This window comes from Garra rufa, chromosome 21 (genome assembly GCF_049309525.1).
Source record: "Garra rufa chromosome 21, GarRuf1.0, whole genome shotgun sequence".
Lineage (NCBI taxonomy): Eukaryota > Metazoa > Chordata > Actinopteri > Cypriniformes > Cyprinidae > Garra > Garra rufa.
Genome location: NC_133381.1, coordinates 29902279 through 29920576, shown reverse-complemented (window position 1 = coordinate 29920576; position 18298 = coordinate 29902279). Strand labels below are relative to the sequence as shown.

The window sequence follows — 18298 nt, the reverse complement described above, 5'->3', positions numbered from 1 at the left end:
CTGCGCTGTTTTCAACTACATTGAAGTAGAATATCAAAACTGATCTCAGACCTGCTCTCAAACGCATAGCCCTCTAATCCTCACCCCGTATCCTTTCTTTCTATTTCCGGCCCGGTCATGGCAGCTGGATGCAGGAAGCAATTGTTTTCAGAATAGATATCAACAACAAGCAGCAAAATACAGTCTTAAAACGACGCCGTTTAAGGACTATTTGCGGAGTTAACTTTTGCTTTCTGGCGCTGTGAAATATGGCTACGACAGCTCAGTTATTCGAGGTAGGTCTGTTTATATTTTTTCCAAAGATGTCACGAAAGCTGTCACGGTCTGCGTTATAGCTCCAACTGTTTTCATAGCTCATATAAATGCTTTTTCGCGTGCAGTATTTACATTGTTTAGTTTTGACGTATAATGTCATGCTACATGCAGACAGTAGATTAGCACTGATTAGAAGCTAAAAACCACACTGTCATGTAAATATTCTGCACAGCTGTTCTGTTTTTGTGTTGTCAGACGATCTGTTCAGTTAAGCAAAATTCTGACTAGACTAGAGTCTAGACCACCTCAGGATTATCAATTCAGATGCTCATCTTTATGTATTAAAGCTTATGTATTTCTCTATGTCATTATCAATTGCACTTGGGTTATCTTATTTTATAGGAGCCATTTGATGCTGATGAATATATTGAGAGACTGGCATGGAGAACACCTGGAGGAGGTTCCAAAGGAGGCGCAGAGGCATTTGACCCCAAAAAGTGAGTCACACATACACTGCAAGTTGTGTGAGCTTTTTTGACTATGAATGAATGTTTATCATCATCAATAATAAATACCTTTTGATCATAGGGCTTATTCTTATGTATGATTTTTTTTTTTTTGAAATGGTCAAATTGTATGGGATAGTAATTGAAAAGAAGGTGTCAGTGTAGATGGCAAAACTTCAGTACTGTACAGAAAGAGTCTCAAGATGCACCTTATGAAATTGGTAATGAGAAGCCCATTGTGCAGATCATAGACAAAAGTTAGTTACTTCAAAGAAGCTGAAATATCAGGTTAAATTAGCTTTTTTGTTTTATATTATAAACATTTTGATAGACATCATAGCAGAATGAGAGAGTGGAATGCGATGGGATCTAATGTTTTTGACTGTACTTTAATATTATTCTAAAGCATGGAATAAAAGTATTAATAAATAATGAGTAAATATGCATATGCTTTAACTGGTAGTGTATTTTTAGATTTTACTTGTCTCTTTACTAATTTCTAGCTATTGTATTGCATTATTTAATTTCTTAAACAGACTGATTGCATTTTATAAATGTAAAGTGTGTTCATGCTGTATATGAAATATATGCATTTTCTTTTTTAATTTATACAAATTAAACACTGACTTTCATAGGATTGGACAATACATAGATATACATCCACTGTTCATATATTAAAATTCTATCTCAAATTTATTAAAGAAAAAATTCTGTGTGGTTTTACGTAATGATAAGATCCTCAAACTTTCTGCTCTATACACATTTTATTTAAACCAGTCTTACATATTTTTTCTAAAGTAGTGCAGAATATTCAGATTTTGTGCCTTCTGGGTCTAATTATTCATATAGTGGCCCAAAAAAGTTTTAGAAGCTTAAACCACAAATCTTGAATGTTTTTTGCGTTATGTAACATACTTGTTTTGTGAAAAAGAAGAAATATAACACAAACCCTTTTAAAACAATTTACCAGAATAAGATATATTGTTTAAAATGACAAAATAGTTTGTGAACTTACTGATGCTTTGTTAGGACACCTGTGTGAACTTACTTTATCTGTTGGTAAAAGTAACTAGAAAAGTGAAATTAGTAAAGTCTAGAAAATACTTGTTTTGCCAAAAACGTCATTTGATGATATTTAGTTTTCTAATGCTTTGAAATTCAAAAGTGTCCAAAAACTTTTCAAAGTGACTTTTATAATAAATTTATAGTGTTGACATAATCACAACATATCATTTTGTTGAAGTTGGGCTAGTTTGACGGTCATTTCACAGTCAGAGACAAAAGCATAAAAAAGACAAGAAGTTTACTTTAACACACACAGACACAGCAAGAGTGCTTTTGACTGCCAGAGCAGAAACATCGCCCCAAATTTTACACCGAGCTCTCAAATAACCGACCATGAAGAGGCTGTTGTGAGCTGGGCAAACCATTGACTTACAAATGATGGAAGAGAACAAATTTGAGGGGAAAAGATGGAGAGGAAAAAGAACTTAAGCTGCCAGCAGCGTTTAGGGAATTACGGTGATATGAGATTATATACTCATCACTTCAGAATGTTTTGCTACCACCCAGAGAATCCAAACTTGCTGAGTTGGAGCTTTTGACTTTGCTGTCCTACAAGTTCTTTGAAATGCAGCTGACGAAGCTTTTGGTTGTATGCGTGAGGTTTCCTAAATATACGCGCACACGCACAGCACAGCACGGAGAGGCTCTTTTTATGAAGTACCACAATTTATGGTAACAGGCCATTAGCTGATTTGCTGCCGAGGTAAGTGCTTATGTGATCTTGACAAATAAGATGCTCTCCCTGGATGCTTTTTCGCTTCACACTTTGAGATCAGGCTCTCAGATTTTTTCAGCGTCTATTTGGAGAAGCATTCATGAAAGATAAATGAATCTCAGCCCAGCATATACTGATCCCTGCCGCTGAGCTGGTTTCAGGATCTGGGAACAGAGCTTCAGGCATTTTCATATGATTGGTCAGGTTTTATATAACATTTCCTCACAGATTACATGCTAGCCAAGCTAACTTAATTTGGGACGTAAGCCTACATCGCGCAAATCAACTGTGAAATGGATCCCTTTTCAGTGTTCTGTGGACACAAAGAGTGTTCTTTGGAACGCTTTCTGAAGCCTCTGCTCTAGTGTACTTTTCATGTATAAAAATGACTCTGAGTTCTGGTTGTCAGCGATTCTCCTTCTTTTGGCGAGTAACTAGTGTCCACGTAGGCCATACGAACAAATTTCAATGTGCAGTGGCATCCAAAAGTGTGTGACCACTTGTGAAAAGTCTTCTGTTTTGCATTTCTTATTCTTGCATTTCTTAAATTTATTTTTAAATAGTACATAATGGTTAATCATATGTGACCCTTGACCACAAAACCAGTCATAAGGTTAAATTTTACAAAACTGAGATGTATGCATCACATGAAAGCTCAATAAATAGGCTTTCTATTGGTGTATGGTTTGTTAGGATAGGACAATATTTGGCCGAGATACATCTATTTGAAAATGAGGAATCTGAGGGTGCAAAAAAATCAAAATACTGAGAAAATCGCCTTTAAAGTTGTCCAAATTAGGTTCTTTACAATGCATATTACTAATCTAAAATTACATTTTGATATATTTACAATATGAATTTGACAAAAATCTTCATGGAACATGATCTTTACTTAATTTCCTAATGATTTTTGGCATAAAAAAAAAAATCTATAATTTTGACCCATGCAATGTATTTTTGGCTATTGCTACAAATATACCCCAGCGACTTAAGACTGGTTTTGTGGTCCAGGGTCACATATATAGTTAATTATAGCTTTTTAAAGTTTTCATAGTTTTAACATTTAAAACCTTTTAAACTTAATGCCCTATACACTACTGTATAGTATTTCTTTAAACTTACTGGCACCAAACTTTGAAACAAGCTTTAAAAATAAGGTCATTTAGAATGTCAACCCACTCTTTTCAGCATACATGCTGTATTGTCCGTGCATACTCAAAAATAAAGTTCTGACGCCAAGAAAGCATCTATTATCATCCATTACAAAGCAAATATAAATGTTATGTTTAAGCCTACCTGCGAAGCTTATGTGGCAAGTATGTTATAATAAATGATAGTGGTAATGTTGTATTAGTAGGTAGGCTATGCATGTACATGAACTGTACCCTTACAAGTTATAGAATACAGAGGCGTTGTGAAACTAAATTAGGTTTTTGCTGTAAGACGCCAAGAATGACATTATAAGTGGACTTCAGGGGAAAAAATTAAATGCTACAAATGTAATATTGTATTCCCTTTAATGTGTTTAAAGTATTTAAAATGCTTGTCAAGACAGAAATTGTGCTTTGCTGCCTGCAGCTCTTTAATGTCATGTCTTTGGTTCCAGGTTGCTGGAAGAGTTTGTGAACCACATTGAGGAACTAAAACAGCTGGATGAAAGGATTCAAAGGAAGGTGGAGAAGTTGGAGCAGCAATGTCATCGTGAAGCCAAGGAGTTTGCCCACAAGGTTCAAGACCTGCAGAGAAGCAACCAAGTCAGTGGCCATTATATTTTTGCATTTATTTTAAGATGTCTAAAGACAAGGGGATCTTTGAACCATTTGGGTAGTCATGTGTCACTTCACAGTGAATTACATTGCATGTGCCTTTACTTTGTTGTTATACAGTCAAAACAAAACCTTCAAAATTGTTCATATTATCACAGTTCGCTTTAGTTAAGTAAATAGTATTAAAATGTTAAAAGAACTCAGAGTTAAACTGTGTCAGAACAAATTCTTCTTGATAAGGTCAGATAACTTTGATGGAAAGGTATGTAATGGATTGCAATCAACTAAAAATTCAGACAACGGTTAGTATAACAATGTTTACATAACTATCAGTACTTTGTTGACCAATTACCAAGCAATGCTTAATTTTGTTCAGTCTGTAGTATAAAAAGGTTGCATTAGCAGTTAACGAAAAAACATGGTTAGGCCAAAGTGTCTGAATCATTTTTGGTCCCAAATTTTTTAGCAATTTTAATGGTAGTCCACTGTATGAAGAATTTTGGGGTATAATATGTCACAGTTTATTTTATTTTGCTACTTACATAAATGAACTATAGTGTCCTGCACCCACTAGTAAAAAATATCAAAAATGATATCTGGTGTTTGAATAATTTTTGGTTTGACTGTACTTGTTTTTAAAGGTGGCCTTCCAGCACTTCCAGGAGTTGGATGAACATATCAGTTACGTGGCCACCAAGGTGTGTCATCTGGGAGACCAGCTAGAAGGAGTCAATACTCCAAGACAAAGGGCAGTGGAGGCTCAGAGACTCATGACATACTTCAATGAGTTCCTGGATGGAGAACTGCGCAGTGATGTCTTCAACAATCCTGACAAGGTCAGATTTAGATAGACTGCCTAGCTATATCATAAAACACTTCGCTTCAGAAGCTAAGAGGACAACATTAAAACCACCAATAATAAAACAGCTATAATTACATATTGGCCTATATTTTCATTGATTTTCTTTTTTTTATTTGAGGGCAGTTTCTTTTCATGTGTAGCTACATCATTCAGACATACAGTGTTTACATGAATGCGCCAACTTTTGAGGATTACAGTAAACTGTGTTGTAAAATGTTTGCATGGTAAAGCTTCTCTTTGCCGTCATTTGTGGAAGAGTATGCTGATGAGCTGGTTATTTATTCATAACTAGATAACTAGACAAAAATAACTAGGCTGTGGGAAAGTTAATTGCAACGTATGGGGCATTGTTATAACTTATGCACTATTAAATATTTGTTACGCTTATGACATAAATATTCACGGAAACCTCAGGGTTATAAAAAAACAGTGATGGAATTGCAACTACGCATTACTTTATGGAGATTTTATGGCCTACTAGCTACGTTGCTGCCTATTGGTGCAAACAAATTACGTACAGATCTAGTTGCAAACTAGCTAGTAGTTACTAAGCCCCTAGTGTGGACTTTGTGTTCCAGTTTTAAGGGGACATTGGATGCCCATTCTCCACAAGTTATGATTGTTTAGGGTCTTCATGAATTGTCTCTAACATACTTTTGTTAAAATTACTTAATGGTCATGTAAATCAACACCCTTTTTACCTTGTCAAAAACAGCTCTGTTCATAGTAATCCATTTCGGTGCATGTGTCTTTAAACGATAATGAGCTACTTATCACCCTACCCCTCTCTTACATTATTTTGTGTATTCGGTGGCATATTACCATCAAAAACAAAACTAATCCACTGCGTCCTCAATGGCTCTGAGAAAATAAAGAATATATCCAACTACAAAAGAACTGCATTGCTTGCGAGACGTTGTCGTTACAGCTGCTGGAGTGCGGAGAAAATGGCGGAAACAGGCCGAGGGTTGAAATATGCTAATACGGGACAGTCCCTCAGCAGTCGTGGGCAAGGCCAAACAGCAAGAAGCACTAAAATGGCTTGATAATTAAGACTGTTTAGTTTTTTGGGGATTAAGGGTGTGTTCACACTTGTCACGTTTGGTTCAATAAAAAAGGAACCCTGGTGCGATTGCTCTGTTAGTGCGGTTCGTTTGAGTAAGTGTGAACGCTGACATCCAAACTCTGGTGCGCACTAAACAAGCAGACTGATACTGCTAAAAAGATGGGTCCCGCTCCACTTCCAAACGAACTCTGGTTCGAATGAAATATGAATGCGACATGGACCAAATACTTCTAAACAAACCAAAAACAGGAAGTAATGACAAGATGCAATGCTATGCGACATGATTTCATGAAGGCAACAAGCGGTGTATCCAAAACAAAATGAGCAGAGATTAAACGTAGAGCAACAAGGAGGTAAAGTGCCTTTTATGAGCTCTTTGTGAGTTCACGGGTGATGAGAATATAACGCAACAATGAGCGCGCTTAGTCCAGCAGACGCCATTGCGTGTATGCGACTTAAAGCAGCAATCAGCAGACCGATCTCTAAATGGGTACTTTGAGGTCATAAACGCTTTAAGTCGAATACACCTTTTCATTTTGTTTGGAGTGTACGTCATTCAACCCGACTAATCAGGTTGTGAACGTATCACTATGCCTTTAGGTTCGGTATCTTTAGGTTCGCTGTCAAAAACGCCAGTGTAAACGCTAATCGAACCAGGACCAAATGTATCCTTTTTGGTCCGAACCAAATGAACCAAACTAACCAAACTACAAGTGTGAACTAGAGATGTTCCGATACCCTTTTTTCCTTCCCGATACCGATTCCGATACCTGGGCTCGGGGTATCGGCCGATACCGAGTACTAATCCGATACCTGGGTGTGTAATTGTATATACAGCTGTAGATAATACTAATAAATTATTTTATTGTGTGCTTCAGACTTATTCCTTAATAAAACAAATATACAGTGATATATACAGTGAACTAGAGTATTTTTATTATATGACATACATTGAACTTTTATTATATGACATATACAGTGAACTAGAGTATTTTTATTATATGACATACATTTGACAGTAATATTTTTTCATATAGTTAGTATTACTAATCTGGTTTTCTGACGTACATTAGCCCTGTTTATAACAGAGAATTTTGGCCAGAATTTGAAAGATTCTCACTAGTTCTCGCAGCAACCTTATTCATTGTGCGGCATTTTCAAATGCTCCTCACTGGATCTCGCAGCAGTAACAGTGTTGCAAAATCAACGTTGGCTCCCGAATAAAGCTGTTCGGGGTTTGTGCAAGTTTGTTTGCATTGCAGTCCAAGCTGATAAACGGTCAGCGCTGAGCAGCTCAAACGTATCGTGTTAGTTTCACTTTCGTTTCGCGTGCCATTTTATGTTTCTCATCTGAGACAGAAATGGCAGAGCTTATGAGTTGAACAACGCGGTGGTCGCGCCAGTGTGACCGCTCACGAAAATTAGTAACACTGGCAGAAAAATTGGTCACAGTCTGGAGCCCTTTAATATTGGCGCAAGTGTTCCGCGCGCTTCAGTACAAGGAGTAAACAAACCACGCGCCTGTACAATTCATTAACACAGAACCACGCATTAATTCATATTTAAACAGTCGGTTTTCGGCTTAATATTAGTCCATATCACGATTTGATTTAAGTGTAATGAACTACCTTTGATTAATGCATCAAACTTTTACAAATTCCGTGACGTTCCGCGTTAAACTGTAAGTTCCATTTTGACTGGATTCCGCGATTCCGTCCGTGTTTTCCGCATCGCAGAAATCATAAAGTGCTACATATGAGACATGCCGCCGTTTTAGCGGACAAACTGCTAGCACATTTGTATTTCTTCTTCGCTGCTCTAAACAGTGGTTGCTTGTGGCAACACTGTTTGCATTCTGAGCCGCGAAGAAGAACTGGCTTCTGATTTGCTAGCGGGAATAACATATTTTAAGAAAATGGTATCGGATCGGTACGTGGGTTCAAGTACTCGCCGATTCCGATGCTAGATTTTTTTTTGTGGTATCGGCGGCATTTCCGATACTAGTATCGGAATCGGAACAACCCTAGTGTGAACGCACCCTAAAAAAAGTGAATGGATTGTTATAATTATAGAGTGGTTGTGTCCACACACTGCTAAGACACACTTAAATGCAAACACCAGGTAAAAGTGAATTTTACATCCGATGTCCCCTTTAAGTAAGAACTTATGAACTACTGGTGCAACTCTACCCATGACAGGCCAGATCCGGTTGACTGACTGTGGGGTATATATCAATGTTGGCTGTAGATTTAGGATTTATGGGGAAATATGACTTTCTAGACTGCAGTGTTGAAGTTGTAACCGAAACAACTGTTGCAACCAAACCCGATAAAAGTTTGTTTGTACGCAACAGTAATGGGTACGACCATAAAGGATGCCTGAGGCTAATATATGTGCCTTGCTTAGATGTTGATGTACGCCAACTTAATTGGAAATGCCACTTTATAAATTAATCTCTCAAGTCGTTCGGTAATGATGTGACCGACCCTGGGTGGCAAGTCTTACATCTTCTGATGCTATTAGCATAAGGCCACCAACATGCTTCCAGAGAGCCATGTGGGAATATACCCGCCAGACTTTTCAATATTTCTCAAGACGTACACGCCTCCAGAAGAGAAAAGAGGGGAAGTGAGAGGAGCTGCCGGTGAATAGCTGAGGGGGGAAGGAGAGAAGGGAAATGGAAGGAACGAAGGCTGGGTTAATCCCTGTGAAAGGGAGGGCCGGGCCCAGGCAGCGAGGAGACAAGCGCCGGTAAAACCCCCTACTGCTGGGAGACGGCTACATCACTTACATGGGATTTAGCTAATCTTAGCTGGGGGACAGATACTTAGAAAACCTCGGCGAGGAGAGCGGAAAAGGGATGGATCCACCTCACGGGAGCACAATAATGATGTTAGCTGAGGCAGGCAGGAAAAGGAGAGTGGGAACAGAGGATATGTGGACAGCAGGGCCTTTCGGATCGCCTTTTTCTCCTCCTCGTCCATCGGGCTTGAAGGGAGAGGTGGGGGGTTCTTGTCAGGGTCCTGTTTTTGCCCAGACCTCCTACCTGCCTATGGGGACAGATTATGGGAGGTGATTTACCGAGGGATTAGCCATAGTCCATTCTTAATAGTCATGAGTGAGTGTAAGGTGTTGGCTGGGCAGCGGCTGATGGACGGGGGTTAAGGTCTGATGATGATGAGGTTCAGGTGTGCATGGCTGAGCTAACTCTTATCATCCTCATGGTGGACGAGCAGAGTGAGGAACATATGCGAGAAGGATAGATTTACTGTAAGCCGATCCCCAGATTTAAGGGTGCTGCCTCTGGCCTCTGTTTGTGTATTTAGGTGCCTGTCCTGTAGTGACCATTTTTCCTCTCTCACCATGGTCTGTTCTCATCCCAAACAGATAAAAGAAGCTGCAGACATCATTCAGAAGTTGCACCTGATTGCTCAAGAGCTGCCGTTTGATAGGTAAGCGACCTGCAGATGGAGTCTAGGCATATTGGAGGTTTAGGGAATGTTGTAATGTTGTGCTGTACAGGAGATCATATAAACAGTACTGATTACACGTTAAAGGCTGAAGTATAGTCTATTTGATGGATTATATACTTTTCACTCAGCAGCACTAAAACCAGCAGTGCATACTTGATGCATACAAAAATTATGAAAATGTAAATATTTTGCATAAAAATAAAATAATTGTATTTTAATTTAATACAATATATAAAATATAAAAGTTTAATCATGATTTATTTAGTTTATTGTTTATAAAAAAAAACTGAAGAAATAAAGTGCATTATTATTACTGGTATTTATTGGTATTTTATAGTTTCTTATACTATGTGCAGTGTGAGCACCAATGCCAATCTTTAGGTAGTCTCATGAGAACCAGATTGAAAACCTTGAAAATGTCGACTCCTGGTTATTGCAGTTACTGGTACCTGTTGTTGTTCTCTTCCATTTTGACTGTGAAACACCAGTCTGGGTCGATGTTGCCTTCTTGCAGAAAAAATAATGATGGTACAAAAACTTGCATTTGCATGTGCAACTTGAGAGACTCTAGAAAAAATGGACTGCATGCATCCTATTTTGATGCCAAAATGTATGCATGTGCACTGCATGTTAACCTTACCTGTTCATGTAAAAATCAAAGTATACTTTGGGCTTAAATATGAAATGTGCAAGTTCTGCACCACTAGTCAGACAGGTTTCCAAACACTTTTCACTTCTGCCATTGGTCATATTTTAACTTCAGCTTTAAGAAAATGCAACAAGCAAAATTCAAAGCAAGCAAATGTAGTAATGCATTGGTCAAGACAAAACAAGCAAAAACTTTTTCATTCACATAGTTTGTTTTGACTGTTTCTGAGATCTAAGCAAAAGTTCAAACATGTTTGTTGTGATATTCTCTCACTGATCATCTGTAGTGTTTTGGACTGAAAAAAGTTTTAAATTAACTCTGTTCTTCTCTCTTTCCCATGCTTGTTTTCTGCCTTACGTCCCTATTCAGATTTTCTGATGTCAAGGCCAAGATAGCAAGTAAGCAACTGTAGACTAAATAAGACAACAATGTTATTTACATATTTGCTAAATATGCAAATTATGTTAACATAAGCACTGTGTTTATTTGAAAGGTAAATATCATGACCTTGAGCGTCAATTAATCCAGGAGTTCACAGCAGCTCAGCGAAGGGGAGAGATTGGACGTATGCGTGAGGTGGCAGCAGTCCTGCTACATTTTAAGGTTTGTTTGGAGTATAACAGTAAAGAGCCCTCAGGATTATAATGCAATTTATTTTAGACGTTTGTTCAATGTACAATATGAAATTTTTATTTCTTATCTTATTTGCTACAGGGTTATGCCCATTGTGTGGATGTCTACATCAAGCAGTGCCAAGAGGTACCAAACTGAACCTGAGACTGAAAGTGTTTCTGTTCTATTTATCTGTCAAAGATGCCCAATGTTCGATCTGTTATATCACCAGTGTCTTTTGGTGTTTGTAGGGAGCGTACATGCGGAATGATGTATTTGAAGACATTGCAATTCTGTGTCAGCGGGTTAATAAACAGGTTGGAGAGGTTTTCTGCAGTCCAGAGACTGTCATGGCTAAACTCATCCAGAGCATCTTTGAGAATAAGATACAGGTATGTAACACATGTACACATTACCAAATTATATAATTGTGCTTGCTAAAGCTTTTGCTCATGCTTTATGTAAGAGACATGAACAAATGAAATATTGCTTGGTGGACAATACAAATCTGTAGATTTAAAGGAGGGACATAAACTATATTAAAGGACCAGATTATACGACATACTTGTAGCAACTACATAGCAATACTTTTGCAAATAGTCAAGCATTATGGAGTTTTGCACTTTCGCAAATACTACACACTACTTTTTGTTTGGAACATCTAAAATCTGCAACAAAAATTTAGTTGTATTGTCGGCACTGATAGCCTAGTGGGCAAGTGTGGGACATATAATGCATATATAAAATACGTAAAACCTTTTCATGGTGTTTACAGAGCGCGCACACAAACACACGTGAAAGTATTTGACAGCAGCTGTCTATCAACAAGTGCCACATCAATTTACTCATGAATTGACTTATGATTTTAGGCTCATGTCAAAGAAAGACTAGATGAGACCCGCAACTCTGATGTGGAGCAATACCTCAAGAACCTCTATGACCTCTATACAAGGTATCAGTCAGTTTTTCATTGTTTTACAGTTGCAATCAAAATTATTCAACCCCCTTGACCTGCAAGATATTTTGCTGCAGAGAACAAAATTTTGTAAAAACAATTCAACAAAGGCATCAGTACACTATTAGAGAAACGTTCATGTCCAAAACTATTTAACCCCCAGAATTCAAATTTTTTTGTGAACCTTTTATTCTTAAAAACACAAATAAATGCTGCTTGGAAGTGCTAAGAAGCTTTTGTCACCATTCTACTGCAATCTTGGCTTTCACTTTGCCACTGCTTTCTTCAAATTCAACCAAATATTTTCAATGAAAATTAAATCTGGAGACTGAACAGGCCACTCAAGAACATTCTGTGACTGATCCCTGAACCAAGCATAAGTCCTGCAGGAAAGTCCATTGATCATCAGCTTCAGTTTTTGCACCAGAGCATCACATTTTTTGCCAAAAAGGCCAGATACTTAAAAGAATCCAAGATGTATTTTATACAGTCATGATTTCCATTTACTGCTACAGTAAAACACCCCATAACAGAACTGGTTCACCTCAATGTTTGACTATGGACTATGGTTCTTCTGCTTATAAGATTTTTTGCACCAGACATACCACTGATCCATCGGTCTAAAAACTTCCAGTTTGGTCACATCACTCCATGAAACATTCTTCCAGAAGTTCACAGGTCGATCTAAATGAATTTTAGCATATTCAAGTCAGCGTTTTATGTTCTTCTTGGTCAGGATGCCCCAACATGAAGGCCATGCTTTTCTGGTGTTCTTATACACTGCATTGAAATTTATCCTCCTTCCATTGGTTCATCTTGCAAGTCTTTGGCTGTACATTGTAGGTTTTTCCTCAGTTGTCCTGATTAAATATTTTATGATATTGTGCTTTTTCTTCAACACTCTCAAAGGTTTTCTGGTATGAAATATTTTAAGCTAAGAAATAAGGCTGCCAGCTGTGTCTCTTGGAACTTTTAATGTCTTGGAAATCTTCATATAGCCTTAGACTTTCTAAAGTAATACAATTATTTCTTCTTTATAGCTTTTTTGTGGCTTTTGTGAGAGCTCTGTTGACTTTGTCATTTTAGCTACTTAGCTAACTTTAGCACATGCATGGGCTAACTATGTATATGTAACAGCTCAAGCTAATTCTGTTTTCTAATAGAGTTTCTAAAAGTTTAGTTGTGTTTTAAGAAAAATTTGTTCCCCACCATACAGTGACAGTGACTGAAAAACAGCAATGTTAATTAGAGGTTGAATAATGACATAGTTGTGTTATTAAAAAATTCTAGAACTCAAAAATATTATATTATATATTGACATTATCACTTTTAATATGCCAGTAATCTGTTATAGATCCTATTAATATAAAGTCCTGGATCTTCAGAAAAAACTACAGTCCCTGGGTGTTGAATAATTTTACTTGCAACTATAAGTGTTCATTTTGCTCTCATCAAACCATTTTTGTTTAGTCTTAAATAGTTCAAAGTATTAAATGTTTGTCAAATTCAAGTGCTTTGAACTGTCATAACCCACTTGGTTTTAGGACAACGGCACTGGCTGCTAAACTCTCAGACTTTAACTTGGGCTCAGACAAGCACACGTTTCTTTCTAAGCTGATAAAGAATATATTCTCCTGTTATCTGGAGAGCTACATAGACATGGAGCGACAATATCTACAAAATCGCAGTGGCATGATTCTTCAGCGCTATTACGACTCTAAGAACCACCAAAAACGTCCTGTTGGCGCGGGAAGGTGAGAAACTGTTGTTTTTTTTCTTTCTTTTTTTTTTCCAAAGTTACTCTGAAAACTTAGCTGTTTTGTCAAATGTGTATTTTTGTTAGATATCTTACCGTTACTCATATATTTTCTCCTTATTTTGACAGTATCCAGGAGCTAAAAGAGAGGATCAGACAGCGCACTAACCTGCCTCTGGGACCCAGTATTGACACACATGGAGAGACTTTCCTCTCACAAGAGGTTGTCGTCAACCTGTTGCAGGAAACCCGACATGCCTTTGAGAGATGCAACAAGGTATAGGAATTTTAAGCACTGCTTTAGTACGAAAACACCTGTTGCCTTTTGCTTCTGTTGGAGGTTGTGGGTTGTAAACATTAGCATGATTGACTCCATTTTTGTCTTTGTTGCAGTTGTCAGACCCAGCAGATCTACCAAAAAATGCCTTCTCCATTTTCCTGCTTTTGGTGGAGTACCTGTGTGTGGACCATATTGATTACGCCCTTGAGATTGGGCTGTCAGGTATGGCAAACACCATCTAGAATATGGAAATGTTATAATCATAAACTAAACTGAAAAAGAAGATGAGTCGAATTGTAAAAAAATATATATCATTATCTGAAATGTAAGAAATAACTGGAAAAATGTTTCTGGAAAAATTATTGCTATTATGGAGAAAATCCAAAAAAACAGGGTAATGAAGTGAAAAAAGGTAAAAGGTAAAAAGGTTGAACTTCTTGTAACTTAACATGAAATTCTAAAAAATGGTTAAAGACATTCATCTAGAGAAAACCCAAATACAGTTCATCCGAAAAGTATTCACAGTGCTTCACTTTTTTCACATTTTGATATGTTACCTTATTCCAAAATGGATTCAATTCATTATTTTTCTCCAAATTCTATAAACAATACCCCATAATGACAATGTAAAAGAAGTTTGTTTGAAATCTTAGCAAAAGAAAAACGAAAAAATCACATGTACATAAGTATTCACAGCCTTTGCCATGACACTTAAAATTGAGCTCAGGTCCTGTTTCCACTGATCATCCTTGAAATGTTTCTACAACTTGATTGGAGTCCACCTTTGGTAAATTCAGTTGATTGGACATCATTTGGAAAGGTACACTCCTGTCTATATAAGGTCCCACATTTAACAGTGTATGTCAGAGCACAAAACAAGCCGTGAAGTCCAAGGAGTTGTCTGTAGACCTCCGAGACAGGATTGTATCGAGGCACAGATCTGGGGAAGGGTACAGAAACATTTCTGCAGCATTGAAGGTCCCAATGAGCACAGTGGCCTCCATCATCCATAAATGGAAGAAGTTTGGAACCACCAGGACTCTTCTTTGAGCGGGCTGCCTTAGTCAGGGAGGTGACCAAGAACCCAGAGGTCACTCTGAAAGAGCTCCAGCGTTTCTCTATGGAGAATCTTCCAGAAGAACAACCATCTCTGCAGCACTCTACCAACCAGGCCTGTATGGTAGAGTGGCCAGGTGGAAACCACTCTTCGGTAAAAGGCACAGCCTGCCTGGAGTTTGCCAAAAGGCACCTGAAGGTCTCTGACCATGAGAAACAAAATTTTCTGGTCTGATGAATTAAAGATTAAACTCTTTGGCCTGAATGCCAAGCGTCATGTGTGGAGGAAACCAGGCACCACTTATCACCTACCTAATACCATCTCTACAGTAAGGTATGTTGGTAACAGCATCATGCTGTGGGGTTGTTTTTCAGTAGCAGGAACTGGGAGAGACTAGTCAGGATCGAGGGAAAGATGAATGCAGCAATGTATAGAGACATCCTTAATGAAAACCTACTCCAGAGCACTCTGGACCTCAGACTGGGTGGATGGTTCATCTTACAACAGGACAACGACCCTAAACACAGCTAAGATAACAAAGAAGTAGCTACGGGACAACTCTGTGAATGTCCTTGAGTGGCCCAGCCAAAGCACAGACTTGAATCAGATTGAACATCTCTGGAGAGATCTAAAAATGGCTGTGCACCGACACTCCCCATCCAAGCTGATGGAGCTTGAGAGGTACTGCAAAGAAGAAGGGGAGAAACTGCCCAAAAATAGGTGTGCCAAGCTTGTAGCATCATACTCAAAAAGACTTGAGGCTGTAATTAGTGCCAAAGGTGCTTCAAGTATTGAGAAAAGGCTGTGAATACGCTGCAAAAATTTTCTTACTTAGATTTTTTCATCTTGTTTCCAGCCAAAATATCTACAAATTCTTAAATCAAGAAGGATTTTCTAGACAAGTAAAAATTATTTTCTTGTTTTTCAGAGAAAAAAAAAGTAGTTAAAATTAAGTGAGTTTTTGCTTCGAACAATGGGGTAAGCACAAAACAGAATCTTATTTCAAACAGAAAACAAGATTATTTTTCTTATTGTTTCAAGCAAAAACGCACTTAATTTTGACTTGTTTTTTTCTGAAAACAAGAAAATAATTTTTACTTGTCTAGAAAATCCTTCTTGATTCAAAAATTTGTAGATATTTTGGCTGGAAACAAGACAAACAAATATAAGTAAGAAAAGCATTTTACAGGGTACTTATGTACATGTGATTCTTTTAGTTTTTTTAGTTTTAATACATTTGCAAAGATTTCAAACAAACTAAGATTTCTTTCACATTGTCACTATGGGGTATTGTTTGTAGAATTTGGACGAAAATAATGAATTAATTTTGGAATAAGGCTGTAACATAACAAAATGAGGAAAAAGTAAAGCACTGAGAATACTTTCCGGATACACTGTACAACACAAAAATGTTATATAGTAAACTAAAGCGAAAAAGAAGATGAATCAAATTTTAAAAAATATTGATCATTATCTGAAATGTAAAAAATATATATGTAAAATAAATGATAAATGATAAAATGTTACTAGAAAAATTATGGATTACTACTAGTATAGAGAAAAGCAGAACACAAAACACAGGGTAATGGACTGAAAAAGGGTAACACTTGAGATGTTTTTTTAAAAGGTTAAACTTCTTGTAACTTGTAGCATGAAATTCTAAAAACAAATGGTTAAAGACGTCTATCTAGAGAAAACCCAAATATCTGGGAATTTACAGGCTGGAAAAGTCATGAAAATTAATGGAAATTTCTATTGTGATGTGAATTTTGTAGTTATGCTCTACTCAAACATATTTAATCAGATTTTGCTCTTGTATAGAGGTAAACTTGCTTGAAAGCCATAGGTGAAATAGGTGATTTTTAAGCAAATTGTTTTGTTGAGGTAGTTTTTTTTTTGTTGTTGTTGTTGATCAGACCAGTTTACAAAAAATATTAACCAAATGACCTCCATACGACTATGAGAAGTCATAGTCACTTGTTAGTGGAGTGGAAACTATGTTATTTACAAATTGGGAGAGTCCAGATACTGTGTACAGTCTATTAGACAAATAATATTTTCCCCAATTCTCCATTTATATCAAATGAATGAATCTGCAGTGGACTTTACGTTTTAAAATTTCTTTTGACTTGTGCAGCCATCCCATCTGCAGATGCCAAAAATGCCAACCTCTACTTTTTGGATGTGGTTCAGCAGGCCAACACAATCTTTCACCTCTTTGATAAGCAGTTTAACGATCATCTTATGCCTCTTATTAGGTGAGTCTGACTAAGTTAGTTTCTCTAGCCTCTGTCTCTTTGTTTCTGCGACTGCTGACTGGTGACCTTCTCATGACATGTATTTGAACTCTAACCCCTATAGCTCCTCTCCTAAGCTGACAGAGTGCCTGCACAAGAAGAAAGAGGTGATCGAACAGATGGAGGTGAAGCTGGACACTGGGATTGATCGGTTGGTTCAAAGCTCTCAGAAAACTCTGTTTAATAGAGCTTTGTTTTAATCAAAACATATCTTTATTGCCATTAAATGCAATTTCTGTGACATTTTATGTTTCCTTGTTTTTAGGACACTAAATTGCATGATAGGCCAGATGAAGCACATCCTGGCGACTGAACAGAAGAAAACCGACTTCAAACCAGAAGACGAGAACAATGTCATGATACAGTACACTACAGTAAGATCTTAAAATCATATACTCTATAATTATTGTATTAAAACACACATTCTTCCTGATTTTTCTGTATTAATATGTATTCTTTTCTGTGCCCTTTCTTCAAGGCGTGCTCAAAGGTGTGTGCCTATGTGAGCAAACAGGTGGAGCGTGTGCGGCGGTCCATGGATGGTAAGAATGTAGACACTGTTTTGACTGAGCTGGGTGTGCGGTTCCATAGGCTGATCCATGAGCACCTGCAGCAGTTCAGCTACAGCTCCATGGGTGGCATGCTGGCCATCTGTGATGTGGCAGAATACCGCCGCTCCGCCAAAGAATTCAGGGTAGGTCAAAGTTCTTATTTTTGCCACCTTTTTTTAATCTGTCATCAATTACTAAGTTTTGTTCCAAACCCACAAATAAATATATTTTATAAAAAAACTATTAAATGTCCATTTCCTTAATTGATGCTTCAAAAGATTCATAAAGACATTGTAAAAGTAATCCATTTAAATTGTGCAGTTTAATGAAAGTCTTTTGAAGTGACATGATTACTTGAATATAATAAAACAGGGGTTCCCAACCTTTTTTGCTCCGGGGCCCCCTCGTTCCCCGGTCAGTTTTGCAAGGCCCC

The 18298-nt window shown here is 37.4% G+C and overlaps 1 protein-coding gene across 1 annotated transcript in view; it reads left to right on the top strand.

Annotated features, from left to right (window-relative positions):
* The first annotated feature begins 117 nt into the window (after window positions 1-117).
* exoc5 (exocyst complex component 5) overlaps window positions 118-18298 on the top strand; it is a 23027-nt gene continuing 4846 nt past the window's right edge. The window contains exons 1-17 of the mRNA XM_073826859.1: window positions 118-275; window positions 658-752; window positions 4148-4295; window positions 4949-5143; window positions 9623-9687; window positions 10727-10755; window positions 10851-10960; window positions 11072-11116; window positions 11221-11361; window positions 11839-11921; window positions 13469-13678; window positions 13810-13957; window positions 14074-14182; window positions 17155-17275; window positions 17379-17465; window positions 17580-17688; window positions 17793-18008. Of these exons, the coding sequence (XP_073682960.1) occupies window positions 249-275; window positions 658-752; window positions 4148-4295; window positions 4949-5143; window positions 9623-9687; window positions 10727-10755; window positions 10851-10960; window positions 11072-11116; window positions 11221-11361; window positions 11839-11921; window positions 13469-13678; window positions 13810-13957; window positions 14074-14182; window positions 17155-17275; window positions 17379-17465; window positions 17580-17688; window positions 17793-18008 (1938 nt within the window). The 5' untranslated portion in view covers window positions 118-248. The remainder of the gene's footprint in view (window positions 276-657; window positions 753-4147; window positions 4296-4948; window positions 5144-9622; window positions 9688-10726; window positions 10756-10850; window positions 10961-11071; window positions 11117-11220; window positions 11362-11838; window positions 11922-13468; window positions 13679-13809; window positions 13958-14073; window positions 14183-17154; window positions 17276-17378; window positions 17466-17579; window positions 17689-17792; window positions 18009-18298) is intronic.